Consider the following 17416-nt stretch of genomic DNA (forward strand, 5'->3'; position numbering starts at 1 on the left):
CAGACGTGATGCTTGGCATTCAGGCCAAAGAGTTCAATCTTGGTTTCATTAGACCAGAAAATCTTGTTTCTCATGGTCTGAGAGTCCTTTAGGTGCCTTTTGGCAAACTCCAAGCGGGCTGTCATGTGCCTTTTACTGAGGAGTGGCTTCCGTCTGGCCACTCTACCATAAAGGCCTGATTGGTAGAGTATTGCAGAGATGGTTGTCCATCTGGAAGGTTCTCCTATCTCCACAGAGGAACTCTGGAGCTCTGTCAGAGTGACCATTGGGTTCTTGGTCACCTCCCTGAGGCCCTTCTCCCTCGATTGCTCAGTTTGGCTGGGCGGCCAGCTCTAGGAAGAGTCTCGCTTTTTCCAAATTTCTTCCATTTAAGAATGATGGAGGCCACTGTGTTCTTGGGGACCTTCAATGCCGCATAAATGTTTTGGTACCCTTCCCCAGATCTGTGCCGCGACACAATCCTGTCTCGGAGCTCTACGGACAATTCCTCATGGCTTAGTTTTTGCTCTGACCTGCACTGTCAACTGTGGGACCTTATATAGACAGGTGTGTGCCTTTCCAAATCATGTCCAATCAATTGAATTTACCACAGCTGGACTCCAATCAAGTTTTAGAAACCAATGGAATCAATGGAAACAGGATGCACCTGAGCTCAATTTCGAGTCTCATAGTAAAGGGTCTGAATACTTATGTAAATAAGGTATTTCATTTTTTTTTCTTGCTAAAATCTCTAAAAACCTGTTTTTGCTTTGTCATTATGGGGTATTGTGTGTAGATAGATGAGGGGAAAAAAATAATTTACTCAATTTTAGAATAAGGCTGTAACGTAACAAAATATGGAAAAAGTCAAGGGGTCTGAATACTTTCAGAATGCACTGTATGCATGTAATTAGCGACGCAATTGTTGTTATGAGTACTCTATTAGTTAATGATGTTTATCCTGTCTGCTTTAGACATGGTTATAAGAATATTGTATTTTGGTGTTTTTGCTTGTTTATATCTTTTTACATTTGTCCACCTAGATTGTGGGCCACATTGGTATGTTGAAAGGTGTGGTCATGGGGGAGAGTTCTATATCCCTGTGTTTAGGTGAAGTCTGTAGTTTTTGCTAGTGTTAGAATTGCTCATGGGGAGGGTGCTCAGAGCCTGGTACACCCACCTTTGCTAAGTGAGTTGTACTGGCAGGAATGCCTGCTTAGGACTAGTGCTTTATGGACCCTTTCAGTGTTTGGTTTTTTGTTGTTGTGTTTTTGTACTTTTGTGAGGGGTTTTGTAAATATTTTACCCTCCTTCATTTTGTAGCACCTGTTATTGAATAAACCTACACCAGATTTTGCGCCTTTAACTTTGCCTCCTGCTGCACGATTGCCCTTAAGACTGAGACACGTTAACCCTTTCACAGACTATAACTAGGGTCCAGAGTTGTTCCTTTTCAGGAAATATGGTCAGGAAAAAAACTCTTGGCCCCACACCACACATACTGTATCTACATACTGTATCTTCAGACTAATCATCTCTCTCTCTCTCTCTCTCTCTCTCATTCTATCCTGGCAGGTTGAGGCTCTGAGCGATGGAGTCTCTATTCGGTGGTGAGCTGAGGCTGCTGGGAGGTGGCGAGGGCTTGAATGAGGACAGCTGTGGCGACGTGGGCTGGTCCTCCTCGTCCCTCCCTGATGATTTGTACTCCGTCTCCCACTTCACCCTCATTACCGCCTACCAGGACATCAAGACACGGCTGGCGGGCCTGGAGAGAGAGAACAGCGGTATCAAGAGGAAGCTCAAGATCTACGAGATCAAGGTAGGCCAAAGAAGCGATTGGCATATGAGCTTTTCCTGATCCTGACCATGTGACTTGACCAGGAAATACTCTAAACTCTATTTAGAGAGAGCTCTGAGATTTTTCTGGGCAGGAAAAACTCCTGGAATAGGAGTTAGAGGAGTGGAATAAGTCTCACTTACTGGCTAATCTAGCTTCCATATTCCCTATATTGACGACTACCGCTGTTGCATGTTGTGTGTGAGGGACGAGGGTCTCTGTATCCCATCAGTGGTGGCATTGTGCTGAGTCAGCGATGTGTCACCCATGCTCTCTAGGTGCTTGGAGTAGCAGAGTAGTGGTGTGGAGGAACACAGCGGGTGCAGCAGATCCATGAACGTTTGAACATCTTGGAGAAAAATCTGGCCTTAATGGCCATGTACTGTTATAATCTCCACCCGGCACAGCCAGAAGGGGACTGGCCACCCCTCAGAGCCTGGTTCCTCTCTAGGTTTCTTCCTAGGTTTCTGCCTTTCTAGGGAATTTTTCCTAGCCACCGTGCTTCTACATCTGCATTGCTTGCTGTTTGGGGTTTTAGGCTGGGTTTCTGTATAGCACTTTGTGACATCTGCTGATGTAAAAAAAGGCTTTATAAATAACATTTGATTTAAAATTTGATTGATTAACTCTCTGAGCTGTCCCTCCTGGCATGGGGACTGTAATGTGGGGGAGAACGCTGCAGATGGGGTGAAAGAGAGGAGAGAGAGAGAACAGTGGATGGAGAGAGAGAGGGGTGGAGGGATAGAGGGAAGAGAGAGGGAGATGTGAGATGGTCCCCTGTAGCTCAGTTGGTAGAGCATGGTGCTTGCAACGCCAGGGTTGTGGGTTCGTTTCCCACGGGGGGCCAGTATGAAAATGTATGCACTCACTAACTGTAAGTAGCTCTGGATAAGAGCATCTGCTAAATGACTCAAATGTAATGGCTGAAAGAGAGAGAGAGACCTCAAGATTGCTTGTTTTGTCTGTCCTGCCTCCCCAGATGTGTGTACGCTCAGTCACTCACTAACACACCTGTCCATTATAGAGCAGCTGGCACTCAAGGCTTTGCCACAAGGTTGCAGTGCGGTTGAATGGTTATAAATTATTTATTAAAGGAACAGTTTGTTCAGTTTGAATCACCCAAAAAAAATGTATTGATTTGGTTAGTACTGAATTAGTCTCTTGTGACAGAAGAAATTGAATAGCTGGCCAGCCCGCATGCAAGATAATGCGATTGGTCTTTCCAAAATTGCACAAATGTTAGGATTTAGTTGGTCTGAATCTGAGTTGCAGATATGAAAATGTTGGAAAATGTTGTCCAACTTTAAGGCTGGCTAAAACTAAGGTGGCTGACGAGTAGAGAGTTTAGAGTGGCTGGTGTCTCAGTGTGAGGACTGAGTGGCCCAGAAGTGTTACTTCCAGAGCTCCAACACGCTCTGCTAATTCAGTCTAAGTAGAAAGGGGTGTTTCTCTAAATGGAAAATGTCTGTTTGGTCTTCACATCAATATCATTGGATAATTTAAGTCAGTCAAATTTAGGTACTCCAAAAGAGAGATGTGCATTAAGATGGAACCATCATGTGATTTCTGGTTATATGATATAACATGTATTGTCCCTTCTTTGTGTGAGATCAAATCAAATCAAATTGTATTTGTCACATGCGCCGAATACAGTAGGTGTAGGCCTTACCATGAAATGCTTACTTACAAGCCCTTAACCAACAATGCAGTGTTAAGAAAAATAAGTGTTAAGAAAATATTTACCTAATAAACTAAAGTAAAAAAATAAAAAAGTAACAATAAAATAACAATAACGAGGCTATATACAGGGGCTACCGGTACCGAGTCAATGTGTGGGGGTACCGGTTAGTCGAGGTAATTGAAGTAATATGTAAATGTAGGTAGGGGTAAAGTGACTATGCATATATAATAAACAGTGAGTAGCAGCAGCTTAAATAATAATATATTTTTAAAAATGCAAATAGTCCGGGTAGCCATTTGATTAGATGTTCAGGAGTCTTATGGCTTGGGGGTAGAAGCTGTTAAGAAACCTTTTGGACCTAGACTTGGCACTCCGGTACCGCTTGCCGTGCGGTAGCAGAGAGAACAGTCTATGACTAGGATGGCTGGAGTCTTTGGCAATATTTAAGGTTTCCTCTGACACCGCCTGGTATAGAGGTCCTGGATGGCAGGAAGCTTGGCCCCAGTGATGTACTGGGCCATACGCACTACCCTCTGTAGCGCCTTGCAGTCGGAGGCCGAGCAGTTGCCATACCAGGCGGTGATGCAACCAGTCAAGATGCTCTCATGGTGTAGCTGTATAACTTTTTGAGGATCTGTGGACCCATGCCAAATCTTTTCAGTCTTCTGAGGGGGAATAGGCATTGTCGTGCCCTCTTCACAACTGTCTTGGTGTGTTTGGATCATGAGTTTCCCCAACTAAACAGATGCTCAACTCACTCTATGCTGTTGCTCTGTGCTCTGATTTTCTCTGTATTTCTCGAACAATATAGGAGTTATGAGAGTAATGTCTAACAAGATTGAAAGATTATTTTACACTTATGTATGGAGAATGTGTGGGGAAAAAGACAAGACTTGTATCGTACGAATTATAGATAATGTCATGCTCCTCTCTCCCTCTCCAGTTCCCTATGATCAGTGAGTTTGGGGAGGACAGGAACTCCTACTGCAGCTTTGAGTCCAAGGAGACAGCTCTACTAAAGTCAGAGAAGAGCAACCTGCAGCAGAGAGTCAACGCCCTCACCCACGAGGTGAGACTGAGAAAACACCTGGGGCTTAATTTAATCCCACCTACAATGCAGTATTTATAATTTCCTTCCCGTGGCAAGTAAAATCACAGGATGATTTTGAGAACTGTGAAAACGTACCACTATTAGCAGGTACTGTAGACTCCCTTTTTAGGTAGATGTTTTTGGTTTTCAGAATACAGTGGGGAAAAAAAGATTGTCAGCCACCAATTGTGCAAGTTCTCCCACTTAAAAAGATGAGAGAGGCCTGTAATTTTCATCATAGGTACACGTCAACTATGACAGACAAATTGAGAATAATTTTTCCAGAAAATCACATTGTAGGATTTTTAATGAATTTATTTGCAAATTATGGTGGAAAATAAGTATTTGGTCACCTACAAACAAGCAAGATTTCTGTCTCTCACAGACCTGTAACTTCTTCTTTAAGAGGCTCCTCTGTCCTCCACTCGTTACCTGTATTAATGGCACCTGTTTGAACTTGTTATCAGTATAAAAGACACCTGTCCACAACCTCAAACAGTCACACTCCAAACTCCACTATGGCCAAGACCAAAGAGCTGTCAAAGGACACCAGAAACAAAATTGTAGACCTGCACCAGGCTGGGAAGACTAAATCTGCAATAGGTAAGCAGCTTGGTTTGAAGAAATCAACTGTGGGAGCAATTATTAGCAAATGGAAGACATACAAGACCACTGATAATCTCCCTCGATCTGGGGCTCCACGCAAGATCTCACCCTAGAGGAGATCTGCATGGAGGAATGGGCCAAAATACCAGCAACAGTGTGTGAAAACCTTGTGAAGACTTACAGAAAACGTTTGACCTGTGTCATTGCCAACAAAGGGTATATAACAAAGTATTGAGAAACTTTTGTTATTGACCAAATACTTATTTTCCACCATAATTTGCAAATAAATTCATAAAAAATCCTACAATGTGATTTTCTGGATTTTTTTTCTCATTTTGTCTGTCATAGTTGACTTGTACCTATGATGAAAATTACAGGCCTCTCTCATCTTTTTAAGTGGGAGAACTTGCACAATTGGTGGCTGACTAAATACTTTTTTTCCCCACTATAAGTGCGTGCGTGCAGGCAGTAGTTTGTGAACGAGTACACAGTGTAAACATTGCTATAGCGGTGTTTCCACTAGCTATAAAACGTATTAACTACTCTATTCTTCCCTGAACAACTTATACAGTGCATTTGGAAAGTATTCAGACTCCTTGATTTTTTCCACATTTCGTTACGTTACAGCCTTATTCTAAAATGGATGAAATTGTATTTTACCCTCATCAATCTACACACAATACCCCATAATGACAAAGCAAAAACAGGTATTTTGAAATTTTTGCACATTTATTACAAATTAAAAACGGAAATATGACATTTACATAAGTATTCAGACACTTTACTCAGTACTTTGTTGAAGCACCTTTGGCAGCGGTTACAGCCTTGATTATTCTTGTGTATGACACTACAAGCTTGGCACACCTGTATTTGGGGAGTTTCTCCCATTCTTCTCTGCAGATCCTCTCAAGCTCTGTCAGGTTGGATGGCGAGCGTCACTGCACAGCTATTTTCAGGTCTCTCCAGAGACGTTCCATCGGGTTGAAGTCCAGGCTCTGGCTGGGCTACTCAAGGACATTCAGAGACTTGTCCTGAAGCCACTCCTGCGTCGTCTTGGCTGTGTGCTTAGGGTCGTTGTCCTGTTGGAAGGGTAACCTTCGCCCCGGTCTGAGGTCCTGAGCACTCTGGAGCAGGTTTTCATCAAGGATCTCTCTGTACTTTGCTCCGTTCATCTTTCCCTCGATCCTGACTAGTCTCCCAGGCCCTGCTGCTGAAAAACATCCCCACAGCATGATGCTGCCACCACCATGCTTCACTGTAGGAATGGTGCCAGGTTTCCTCCAGACGTGATGCTTGGCATTCAGGCCAAAGAGTTCAATCTTGGTTTCATTAGACCAGAAAATCTTGTTTCTCATGGTCTGAGAGTCCTTTAGGTGCCTTTTGGCAAACTCCAAGCGGGCTGTCATGTGCCTTTTACTGAGGAGTGGCTTCCGTCTGGCCACTCTTCCATAAAGGTCTGATTGGTAGAGTGCTGCAGAGATGATTGTCATTCTGGAAGGTTCTCCCATCTCCACAGAGGAACTCTGGAGCTCTGTCAGAGTGACCATCGGGTTCTTGGTCACCTCCCTGACCAAGGCCCTTCTCCCTCGATTGCTCAGTTTGGCCGGGCGGCCAGCTCTAGGAAGAGTCTTGGTGGTTCCAAATTTCTTCCATTTAAGAATGATGGAGGCCACTGTGTTCTTGGGGACCTTCAATGCTGCAGAAATGTTTTGGTACCCTTCCCCAGATCTGTGCCTCGACACAACAGGTGGATTCCAATCAAGTTGTAGAAACATCTCAAGGATGATAGCTGGAAACAGGATGCACCTGAGCTCAATTTCGAGTCTCATAGCACAGGGTCTGAATACTTATGTAAATAAGATATTTCTGTTTTTTATTTTTAATACATTTGCAAACATTTCTAAAAACCTGTTTTTGCTTTATCTTTATGGGGTATTGTGTGTAGATTGATGAGGATTTGTATTTATTTAATCCATTTTAGAATAAGGGGGTCTGTATACTTTCCGAATGCACTGTACTGTTAATCACTTTGTCTATTGCTGAGAGAGAGGAAGGAGAGGCAGGAGAGCAGAGGAGAGTAAGGGTGCGGAGAGGGGGAGCGGTGTGGAGGAGCAAGCTCCATACACTGTCAAGGCAATCTTTGCTTCCCCTGCCAACCTGAAACAGTGGCTTCCACCTAGGTTGCACCACGGTTGCTATCCACACAGCTAGGAGGGTAGCGAGCGAGTCTGCTTCAAGTGTAATCTGTCTCCACTCCTCTTAGTCACGATGTTGACTGCCTGGCTCACCTTGGATTCAATGTGTTACCATAGACACGCTTCTGCTGGATACTCCTCTGCTCAAGCATCTTGTATTGTCATATCTCTCTTTGTCCTAAGTCGCTTTCTCTCTTTCCCTCTCTCTTTTTTTGTGACTTTGTCTTTGTCTTTCTCTCTCTCCCTCTTTCTCTCTGGACCTCTCCCCCCCCCCTCTATCTCTCTCTCTCTCTCTCTCTCTCTCTCTCTCTCTCGCGCGCGCTCTTTCGCTCTCTCTCTCTCTCTGCCCCTTTCTCTCTCTCTCTCTCTCTCTCTCTCTCTCTCTCTCTCTCTCTCTCTCGCTCTCGCTCTCGCTCTCGCTCTCGCTCTCGCTCTCTTTGTCTCTTTTTTCTGTCTCTTTTTCTCTCCCTCTCTCTCTCTGATTTTCTTTCTCTCTGTTTTTTTATCAGATTCTTTCAGTTCCCCTCTCTTTGTCAGCGTTTCCTCCAGTGACCCCCAAACCCTCCTTAGTTTCCACCTTCATCTTATTCATTTGTCTTCTTCCTCAGTCATCTATCCATTTGTCCACCATGTCTCCCACTTCAGTCACTGGATATCATTAACAGTATTGAGTGTCTATGACTTTGACATCAGACAGGACCCATGTTCATAAAGAGTCTCAGAGTAGGGGTGCTGATATGGGAACAGGTTGGCCTTTTAGATAATAATTAATATGATTATATGGTCAGCGGGGCCTGATTCTACTCTGAGATGCTTTATGAATACGGCCTTGATCTGTGGGTGTAAAAGTCATCAAGATACTATTGTTGCAAACTTTCTTGTCTCAATGTTAAAAGTAATTGCTGGAATGGAAATACATGTAATGGCTGTCTAGACTGTCTGGGAGACACATAGGCACTGTCTGAAGTTATTTTTGTGTCCTGCATAAGGATCATTATGGAGTATTTCTTCAGGCTTCAGACTGAGAGAAGCATTAGAAAAGAAACTAACTCCAATAGAACAAGTTTATTTGTTTTGCTTCTAAAAAATAAGTTTCAACAGTGAAATTAATCAAAACAGGAAATTGGGACTGGCTCTTCGATCATTTAATTCCTTGTCTCTCTCTTTCTTTCTGTCTTTCTCTTTCCCTCTCTATCTTTCTCTCTATCTCTTTCCCTCTCTCTCTCTCTTTCTCACTCTCTCTTTCCCTCCCTCTCTCAGCTCCAGAAGAGGAAAGAGCGTGAGGAGCAGCTGGAGGATGTGATCCAGGCCTATGAGAAGATCCACATGGAGAAGAACAACCTCCAGAGAGACCTGGACAAAATGGTCAGAGACATCGAATAGCTCCATCCCTGCATCCCTCCACCCTTAATCCCTCCACCCATCCATTTTCCATCCCGCATCCCCCATCCCTGCATCCCTCCACCCTCCCATCCATCCACTACCCCATCCCTGCATCCCTCCACCCTCCCATCCATCCACTACTCCATCCCTGCATCCCTCCACCCCCCCATCCATCCACTACTCCATCCCTGCATCCCTCCACCCTCCCATCCATCCACTACCCCATCCCTGCATCCCTCCACCCTCCCATCCATCCACTACTCCATCCCTGCATCCCTCCATCCCCCCATCCATCCACTACTCCATCCCTGCATCCCTCCACCCTCCCATCCATCCACTACTCCATCCTTGCATCCATCCACCCTCCCATCCATCCACTACTCCATCCCTGCATCCCTCCACCCTCCCATCCATCCACTACATCCTTGCATCCCTCCACCCTCCCATCCATCCACTACTCCATCCCTGCATCCCTCCACCCTCCCATCCATCCACTACTCCATCCTTGCATCCCTCCACCCTCCCATCCATCCACTACTCCATCCCTGCATCCCTCCATCCCCCATCCATCCACTACTCCATCCCTGCATCCCTCCACCCTCCCATCCATCCACTACTCCATCCCTGCATCCCTCCACCCTCCCATCCATCCACTACTCCATCCTTGCATCCCTCCACCCTCCCATCCATCCACTACTCCATCCCTGCATCCCTCCACCCCCATCCATCCACTACTCCATCCCTGCATCCCTCCACCCTCCCATCCATCCACTACTCCATCCTTGCATCCCTCCACCCCCCCATCCATCCACTACTCCATCCCTGCATCCCTCCCTCCACCCTCCCATCCATCCACTACTCCATCCCTGCATCCCTCCCTCCACCCTCCCATCCATCCACTACTCCATCGTTGCATCCCTCCACCCTCCCATCCATCCACTACTCCATCCTTGCATCCCTCCACCCCCCCATCCATCCACTACTCCATCCCTGCATCCCTCCACCCTCCCATCCATCCACTACTCCATCCTTGCATCCCTCCACCCTCCCATCCATCCACTACTCCATCCCTGCATCCCTCCACCCTCCCATCCATCCACTACTCCATCCTTGCATCCCTCCACCCCCCCATCCATCCACTACTCCATCCCTGCATCCCTCCACTCCCCCCATCCATCCACTACTCCATCCCTGCATCCCTCCACCCTCCCATCCATCCACTACTCCATCCCTGCATCCCTCCACCCTCCCATCCATCCACTACTCCATCCTTGCATCCCTCCACCCTCCCATCCATCCACTACTCCATCCTTACATCCTTGCATCCCTCCACCCCCCCATCCATCCACTACTCCATCCCTGCATCCCTCCACCCTCCCATCCATCCACTACCCCATCCCTGCATCCCTCCACCCTCCCATCCATCCACTACTCCATCCCTGCATCCCTCCACCCTCCCATCCATCCACTACTCCATCCTTGCATCCCTCCACCCTCCCATCCATCCACTACTCCATCCCTGCATCCCTCCAGCCCCCAATCCATCCACTACTCCATCCCTGCATCCCTCCACCCTCCCATCCATCCACTACTCCCATCCATCCACTACTCCATCCTTGCATCCCTCCACCCCCCCATCCATCAACTACTCCATCCCTGCATCTCTCCACACTCCCATCCATCCACTACTCCATCCCTGCATCCCTTGCTCCCTCCATCCCTCCCTCCATCCATCCATCTACAATATGTCCCCAAATGATCCCCAAATGCTTTTTTAACATCCATAACATGATCTTAAATATTCATATTAAAACTTTCTAGGAACGTATTATTTATTGAGCACTAAGCTACAATGACGACTGTCTGGAGCCTTACTTAACCTTAAGCAGCTGTTCAGAACCCCTATATCAGTAGGGGGTCTCTTATGATTGTGGCCATGGTTCTACCCCCACCTGTGTTCTACCTGGTTATAAGTCAACTTGAAGCCCAATGAAGCAGAGATGCCCAAGATTACTTTCAAGATGACTTCCCAAAAAACTAATCCAAGAAAATCTGAAACTGAAAAGCAACACTATGCAGTCTCAGTATTTTGCATGTGTTCCAAATTATTTTAGATCAAGTGTCCGAAAGAGGTTGGTTGTGGAGACCACCTGCCAAGCCCTGAACCTGCCATTATGTATGCTATATATCAAACCCTAACCTGGACACTAACAAGCCTTTGGTCTTATACCCACCTTTCCACTAGTCTGATTCCAGATCTGTATGTGCTTTACCCAACTTCTCAGAATATTGTTGTCAATGCCATGTGTTTGTGTTTCTGTATCTGATCCTAGACCAGTCTAGTGGAGAAGCACGTGGAGCATATCGTGGATCTGGAGTCTGTTCTGAGACAGAGAGACAACTCGCTACAGAAGCTCAACACCCAGCTACACAGCAAGGACATCCAATACCTGCAGCTACACAGCCCAGACAATCACAGTGAGTCCCTATGGGTGTGGCACAAGCCTTGATACCCTTCTCACACACTCTTCTATGTTGGCGCTTGCAGGATAGATACCCTTCTCACTCTCTCTTTTCTACTGGCACTTGTAGGATAGATGATACTGTTCTCACACTCTCTATTGTCAGCTGGCACTTACAGGATCAGATACACTTTAGTCCAGGAGCTGATTTGGATTAGTCAATGTCCTCATAAAAACAGTAGCGGTGTGTGTGTAAAATCACTGAGAAAGCCAAACCAGTAAAAAAGCCATATTGCAACCTATGTTGTGATAATTGCGTTGTTTGCTCTATAACCCATTCGTTCATACGCCACCGTGATATACAATAAGGCTGTGACAACAAAAAGACAACAGTCACACTGTCACGCTCGTCGAACAGAGAGGACCAAGGCGCAGCGTTGCGGGTGAACATATTTATATTTATTTACTAGATCACACGATCAAAACAAAGAACGAAACGTGAAGTCCTTCGATACCAAACCAAAAGGAACAAGAAACCACAAAACACAAAGTGCAAGACAAACAGTTAAATATGGCTCCCAATCAGAGACACCCAGCTGACACTCGTTGCCTCTGATTGGGAGTCACTCAGCCCAACATAGAAATTAAACATAGACTTACACACCCTGGCTCAACATAACATAGTCCCCAGAGCCAGGGCGTGACAGTACCCCCCCCCAAAGGCGCGGACTCCGGCCGCGCCAAACAACCACAACAGGGGAGGGACCGGGTGGGCACTCCGCCTCGGCGGCGGATCCGGCTCCGGACATGACCCAGGCACGGGTTGTGCTGGACTGACGACGCACACCCCTGGCTTGATGCGTGGAGGAGGAACGGGCCGGACCGGGCTGACGAAGCGCACCCCTGACTTGGTGCGGGGAGCAGGAATGAGCCGGACCGGGCTGACGACGCACACCACTGACCCGGTGCGGGGAGCTTGGACGGGCCGGACCGGGCTGGCGACGCGCACCACAGACTTGGTGCGGAGAGCAGGAACGGGCCGTGCCGGACTGACGACGCACACCACTGGCTTGGTGCGGGAAGCTTGGATGGGCCGGACTGGGCTGGCGACGCGCACCACAGACTTGGTGCGGAGAGCAGGAACGGGCCGGGCTGGGCTGTCGACGCACACCGTAGGCTTTGTGCGTGGAGCAGGGACAGGCCGGGCTGGGCTGTCGACGCACACCACTGACTTGGTGGGAATGGCAGGAACAGGCCGGGCTGGGCTGACGACGCGCACCACTGACTTGGTGGGAATGGCAGGAACAGGCCGGGCCGGGCTGACGACGCGCACCACTGACTTGGTGGGAATGGCAGGAACAGGCCGGGCTGGGCTGACGACGCGCACCACTGACTTGGTGGGAATGGCAGGAACAGGCCGGGCTGGGCTGACGACGCGCACCACTGACTTGGTGGGAATGGCAGGAACAGGCCGGGCCGGGCTGACGACGCGCACCACTGACTTGGTGGGAATGGCAGGAACAGGCCGGGCTGGGCTGACGACGCGCACCACTGACTTGGTGGGAATGGCAGGAACAGGCCGGGCCGGGCTGACGACGCGCACCACTGACTTGGTGGGAATGGCAGGAACAGGCCGGGCTGGGCTGACGACGCGCACCACTGACTTGGTGGGAATGGCAGGAACAGGCCGGACCGTACTGGGGACACACACCACTGGCCCCACGCTGGGATCAGGAACGGGCCGGACCGGACTGGTAACACACCCCAGTACCTCTCGCCGTGCCTCCACACTTTCCCTCTCCTCTGTGCCCAGTGGCCCCCTAACCTGGCGGCCTTCTCTGCCAACGCTTTGCACCGCTCTAACCCCGTACACCTGCTGGCCCGACGTCGTGAGCCCCCCCCTAAAAATTTCCTGGGGGTCTCTCCTCCCTCTTGCCAGACTCGCAATCATCTCCTCCCACGTCCATCCTCTCTCCTCGTCACGCTGCTTGATCCAGTCGAGGTTGCCACGGAGATCTGCCAGCGATGGCTCCTGAACACGCTGCTTGGTCTGGTTAAGGTGGTTTCTTCTGTCACGCTCGTCGAACAGAGAGGACCAAGGCGCAGCGTTGCGGGTGAACATATTTATATTTATTTACTAGATCACACGATCAAAACAAAGAACGAAACGTGAAGTCCTTCGATACCAAACCAAAAGGGACAAGAAACCACAAAACACAAAGTGCAAGACAAACAGTTAAATATGGCTCCCAATCAGAGACACCCAGCTGACACTCGTTGCCTCTGATTGGGAGTCACTCAGCCCAACATAGAAATTAAACATAGACTTACACACCCTGGCTCAACATAACATAGTCCCCAGAGCCAGGGCGTGACACACACAGTGGCGGAATAAAATCAACTACACATCGTTTTTTTTTTTTTTTTTCTGGGGGATGGATCAGCTTAATATTGCAGATAGAGTGTATCTTCTATCAATGTAATTGTCTGCATCACTTCCAATCCCCCATGTTTTTTATATATATACTCCCCTTTATTACTTTTCAACCCCGCCATCCTTTCCCTACTTGGAGTAAATTAGTGAACAACAATGCCCAGGCCTCTACTTCCGGTCTATACTTACTATCTACACCTTATGGACACAGTTAATTTTACAATAATTATATTATATACACTGCTCAAAAAAATAAAGGGAACACTTAAACAACACATCCTAGATCTGAATGAATGAAATAATCTTATTAAATACTTTTTTCTTTACATAGTTGAATGTGCTGACAACAAAATCACACAAAAATGATCAATGGAAATCAAATTTATCAACCCATGGAGGTCTGGATTTGGAGTCACCCTCAAAATTAAAGTGGAAAACCACACTACAGGCTGATCCAACTTTGATGTAATGTCCTTAAAACAAGTCAAAATGAGGCTCAGTAGTGTGTGTGGCCTCCACGTGCCTGTATGACCTCCCTACAACGCCTGGGCATGCTCCTGATGAGGTGGCGGATGGTCTCCTGAGGGATCTCCTCCCAGACCTGGACTAAAGCATCCGCCAACTCCTGGACAGTCTGTGGTGCAACGTGGCGTTGGTGGATGGAGCGAGACATGATGTCCCAGATGTGCTCAATTGGATTCAGTTCTGGGGAACGGGCGGGCCAGTCCATAGCATCAATGCCTTCCTCTTGCAGGAACTGCTGACACACTCCAGCCACATGAGGTCTAGCATTGTCTTGCATTAGGAGGAACCCAGGGCCAACCGCACCAGCATATGGTCTCACAAGGGGTCTGAGGATCTCATCTCGGTACCTAATGGCAGTCAGGCTACCTCTGGCGAGCACATGGAGGGCTGTGCAGCCCCCCAAAGAAATGCCACCCCACACCATGACAGACCCACCGCCAAACCGGTCATGCTGGAGGATGTTGCAGGCAGCAGAACGTTCTCCACGGCGTCTCCAGACTCTGTCACGTCTGTCACGTGCTCAGTGTGAACGTGCATTCATCTGTGAAGAGCACAGGGCGCCAGTGGCAAATTTGCCAATCTTGGTGTTCTCTGGCAAATGCCAAACGTCCTGCACGGTGTTGGGCTAAAGGACAACCCCCACCTGTGGACGTTGGGCCCTCACACCACCCTCATGGAGTCTGTTTCTGACCGTTTGAGCAGACACATGCACATTTGTGGCCTGCTGGAGGTCATTTTGCAGGGCTCTGGCAGTGCTCCTCCTGCTCCTCCTTGCACAAAGGCGGCGGTAGCGGTCCTGCTGCTGGGTTGTTGCCCTCCTACGGCCTCCTCCACATCTCCTGATGTACTGGCCTGTCTCCTGGTAGCGCCTCCATGCTCTGGACACTACGCTGACAGACACAGCAAACCTTCTTGCCACAGCTCGCATTGATGTGCCATCCTGGATGAGCTGCACTACCTGAGCCACTTGTGTGGGTTGTAGACTCCGTCTCATGCTACCACTAGAGTGAAAGCACCGCCAGCATTCAAAAGTGACCAAAACATCAGCCAGGAAGCATAGGAACTGAGAAGTGGTCTGTGGTCACCACCTGCAGAACCCCTTCTTTATTGGGGGTGTCTTGCTAATTGCCTATAATTTCCACCTGTTGTCTATTCCATTTGCACAACAGCATGTGAAATGTATTGTCAATAAGTGTTGCTTCCTAAGTGGACAGTTTGATTTCACAGAAGTGTGATTGACTTGGAGTTACATTGTGTTGTTTAAGTGTTCCCTTTATTTTTTTGAGCAGTGTATATATATATATATACTTTTTTTTTGCTCCTGAACGTCTTCTACTCTCAACCTCTCCGATCATTTTCATGATGTCCATCCGGTTTGCTTCTATATGCCATATCTTTCTAACTGTGCTCTTTCCCAAAAGCTCCCAACATACAACCTATATACTTATTATGGACACAGTATGCTTACATTATTAGCTATCTTTGTTATTATTTGTTGTTATTTGTTATTAGTCCCATCCTTCAACTCTATTCAATACCTCCCATCTATCTCTTAACACCATCCATATAGGATTTCTATTTGCCATATATATTTCAACCGTACTGTGATGTTTTACAAAAGTTCTGAACCTTTCTATTCTCATTGCTTCTACAGATTGTGAATTAAAAATAAACATTTTTGCTAAAAGTATTATTATATTATTGATCGATTGACTATGACTTTTCAGATCACCCAGTAATGCTATCTGCAAGGTTAGCTCCAGGTAAATATTGCAATCCTTTAGCCATTCCTGGACCTGTCCAAAAACAAGCTACAAATGGACAGAACCAAAACAAATGATCTAATGATTCTGTCTCTTCACAGCAAAATATGCAGAGCTGGGAAGATTGTATCCCCCATATAAATAACATTCTATTGGTAGCAAGAATTGTATATAATATTTTAAATAGAAAGATTCAAATTTTTGAATCCGGTGTCGTTTTGCATGTCAGTTCATAAACACTATGCCATGGGATCGGTACGTCAAAAATCTCTTCCCAACTATTTTGCAATCTATTATGGGACGGCTGTCAATCCTTTGGTCCTTAAGTGAAACTTATATACTTTTTTATTTATCACAGTTTTCCTTAACCAATTATGTTCTTTAATGCAAGGCCGACAGACAAGTTCCTTACTTTCTCCCCCTTCCACTTTCCTCTTCCACTTTTGCGGTAAGGCTGCAATTATTTGGTTGTAATTTTGGGTAGAGCAGACATTTCCATATGTTTTTGTTAGCTGCATGTGCAACATAACTCCACCAGTCCTACCGATGATATCATTTACGAAGATTATACCTTTTTTTAAACATTCTGTCAAAAAATAAAGGTTTTTTGTCAATTAGTATATTTGAATTTAACCACAATATTTGTTGCATTATTTGTTCTGTCATTTCTGGAGGATTAAATTGAAATTGCAACCAACTTTCTATGGCTTGTTTTAGAAATAGGGATATTTGGGAGATGATTTCCTTTTCAAATAACTGCAAATGAGTTGTTGTAATCTGAATAAAGGGAAAAAGGCCTTTCTTGAACATTGGGTGAGACAATCTTACTAATTTGCTTGAGAACCAGTTCGGATTTAAGTATAACTTTTGTATGACTGAAGCTTTTAGTGATAGGTCTAATGCTTTAATATTTAATAATTTCTGTCCTCTGAATTCATATTCATGATATAAATATGCCCTTTTAATTTTGTATGGCTTGCCGTTCCAAATAAAATTGAATATTTTTTTCTCATATAATTTAAAAAACTGTTCGCTAGGCGTAGGCAAGACCATAAGCAAATAGGTAAACTGGGATAATACTAAAGAGTTAATCAGGGTGATTTTTCCACAAATTGACAGGTATTTTTCTTACCATGGTAGTAAGATCTTATCTATTTTTGCTAACTTTCTATTAAAATGTATTGAAGTGAGATCATTTATTTCCTTTGGGATATGTATTCCGAGTATATCCACATCACCATCAGACCATTTTATTGGTAAACTACATGGTAATGTACAGTTTTTATTTTTTAGTGATCCAATACGTAATATAGTACATTTGTATAATTTGGTTGTAATCCAGAGATGTTAGAAAATGTATCTAGATCTTCTATGAGGCTGTGGAGGGATTCTAGTTGTGGATTTAAAAGAAAACATGAATCATCAGCGTACAATGACACCTTTGTTTTTAAGCCCTGGATT

At 46.2% G+C, this 17416-nt stretch overlaps 1 protein-coding gene across 1 annotated transcript in view; it reads left to right on the forward strand.

Moving 5' to 3' along the window:
- Positions 1 to 1569: 1569 nt before the first annotated feature.
- The window catches only part of LOC121547958 (TANK-binding kinase 1-binding protein 1-like), a 45327-nt gene continuing 29480 nt past the window's right edge, over positions 1570 to 17416 (forward strand). Inside the window, exons 1-4 of the mRNA XM_045209698.1 lie at positions 1570 to 1798; positions 4441 to 4566; positions 8649 to 8753; positions 11105 to 11249. Coding sequence (XP_045065633.1) covers positions 1571 to 1798; positions 4441 to 4566; positions 8649 to 8753; positions 11105 to 11249 — 604 coding nt within the window. The 5' untranslated portion in view covers position 1570. The remainder of the gene's footprint in view (positions 1799 to 4440; positions 4567 to 8648; positions 8754 to 11104; positions 11250 to 17416) is intronic.

Source organism: Coregonus clupeaformis, chromosome 31 (genome assembly GCF_020615455.1).
Source record: "Coregonus clupeaformis isolate EN_2021a chromosome 31, ASM2061545v1, whole genome shotgun sequence".
Classification (NCBI taxonomy): Eukaryota; Metazoa; Chordata; class Actinopteri; order Salmoniformes; family Salmonidae; genus Coregonus; species Coregonus clupeaformis.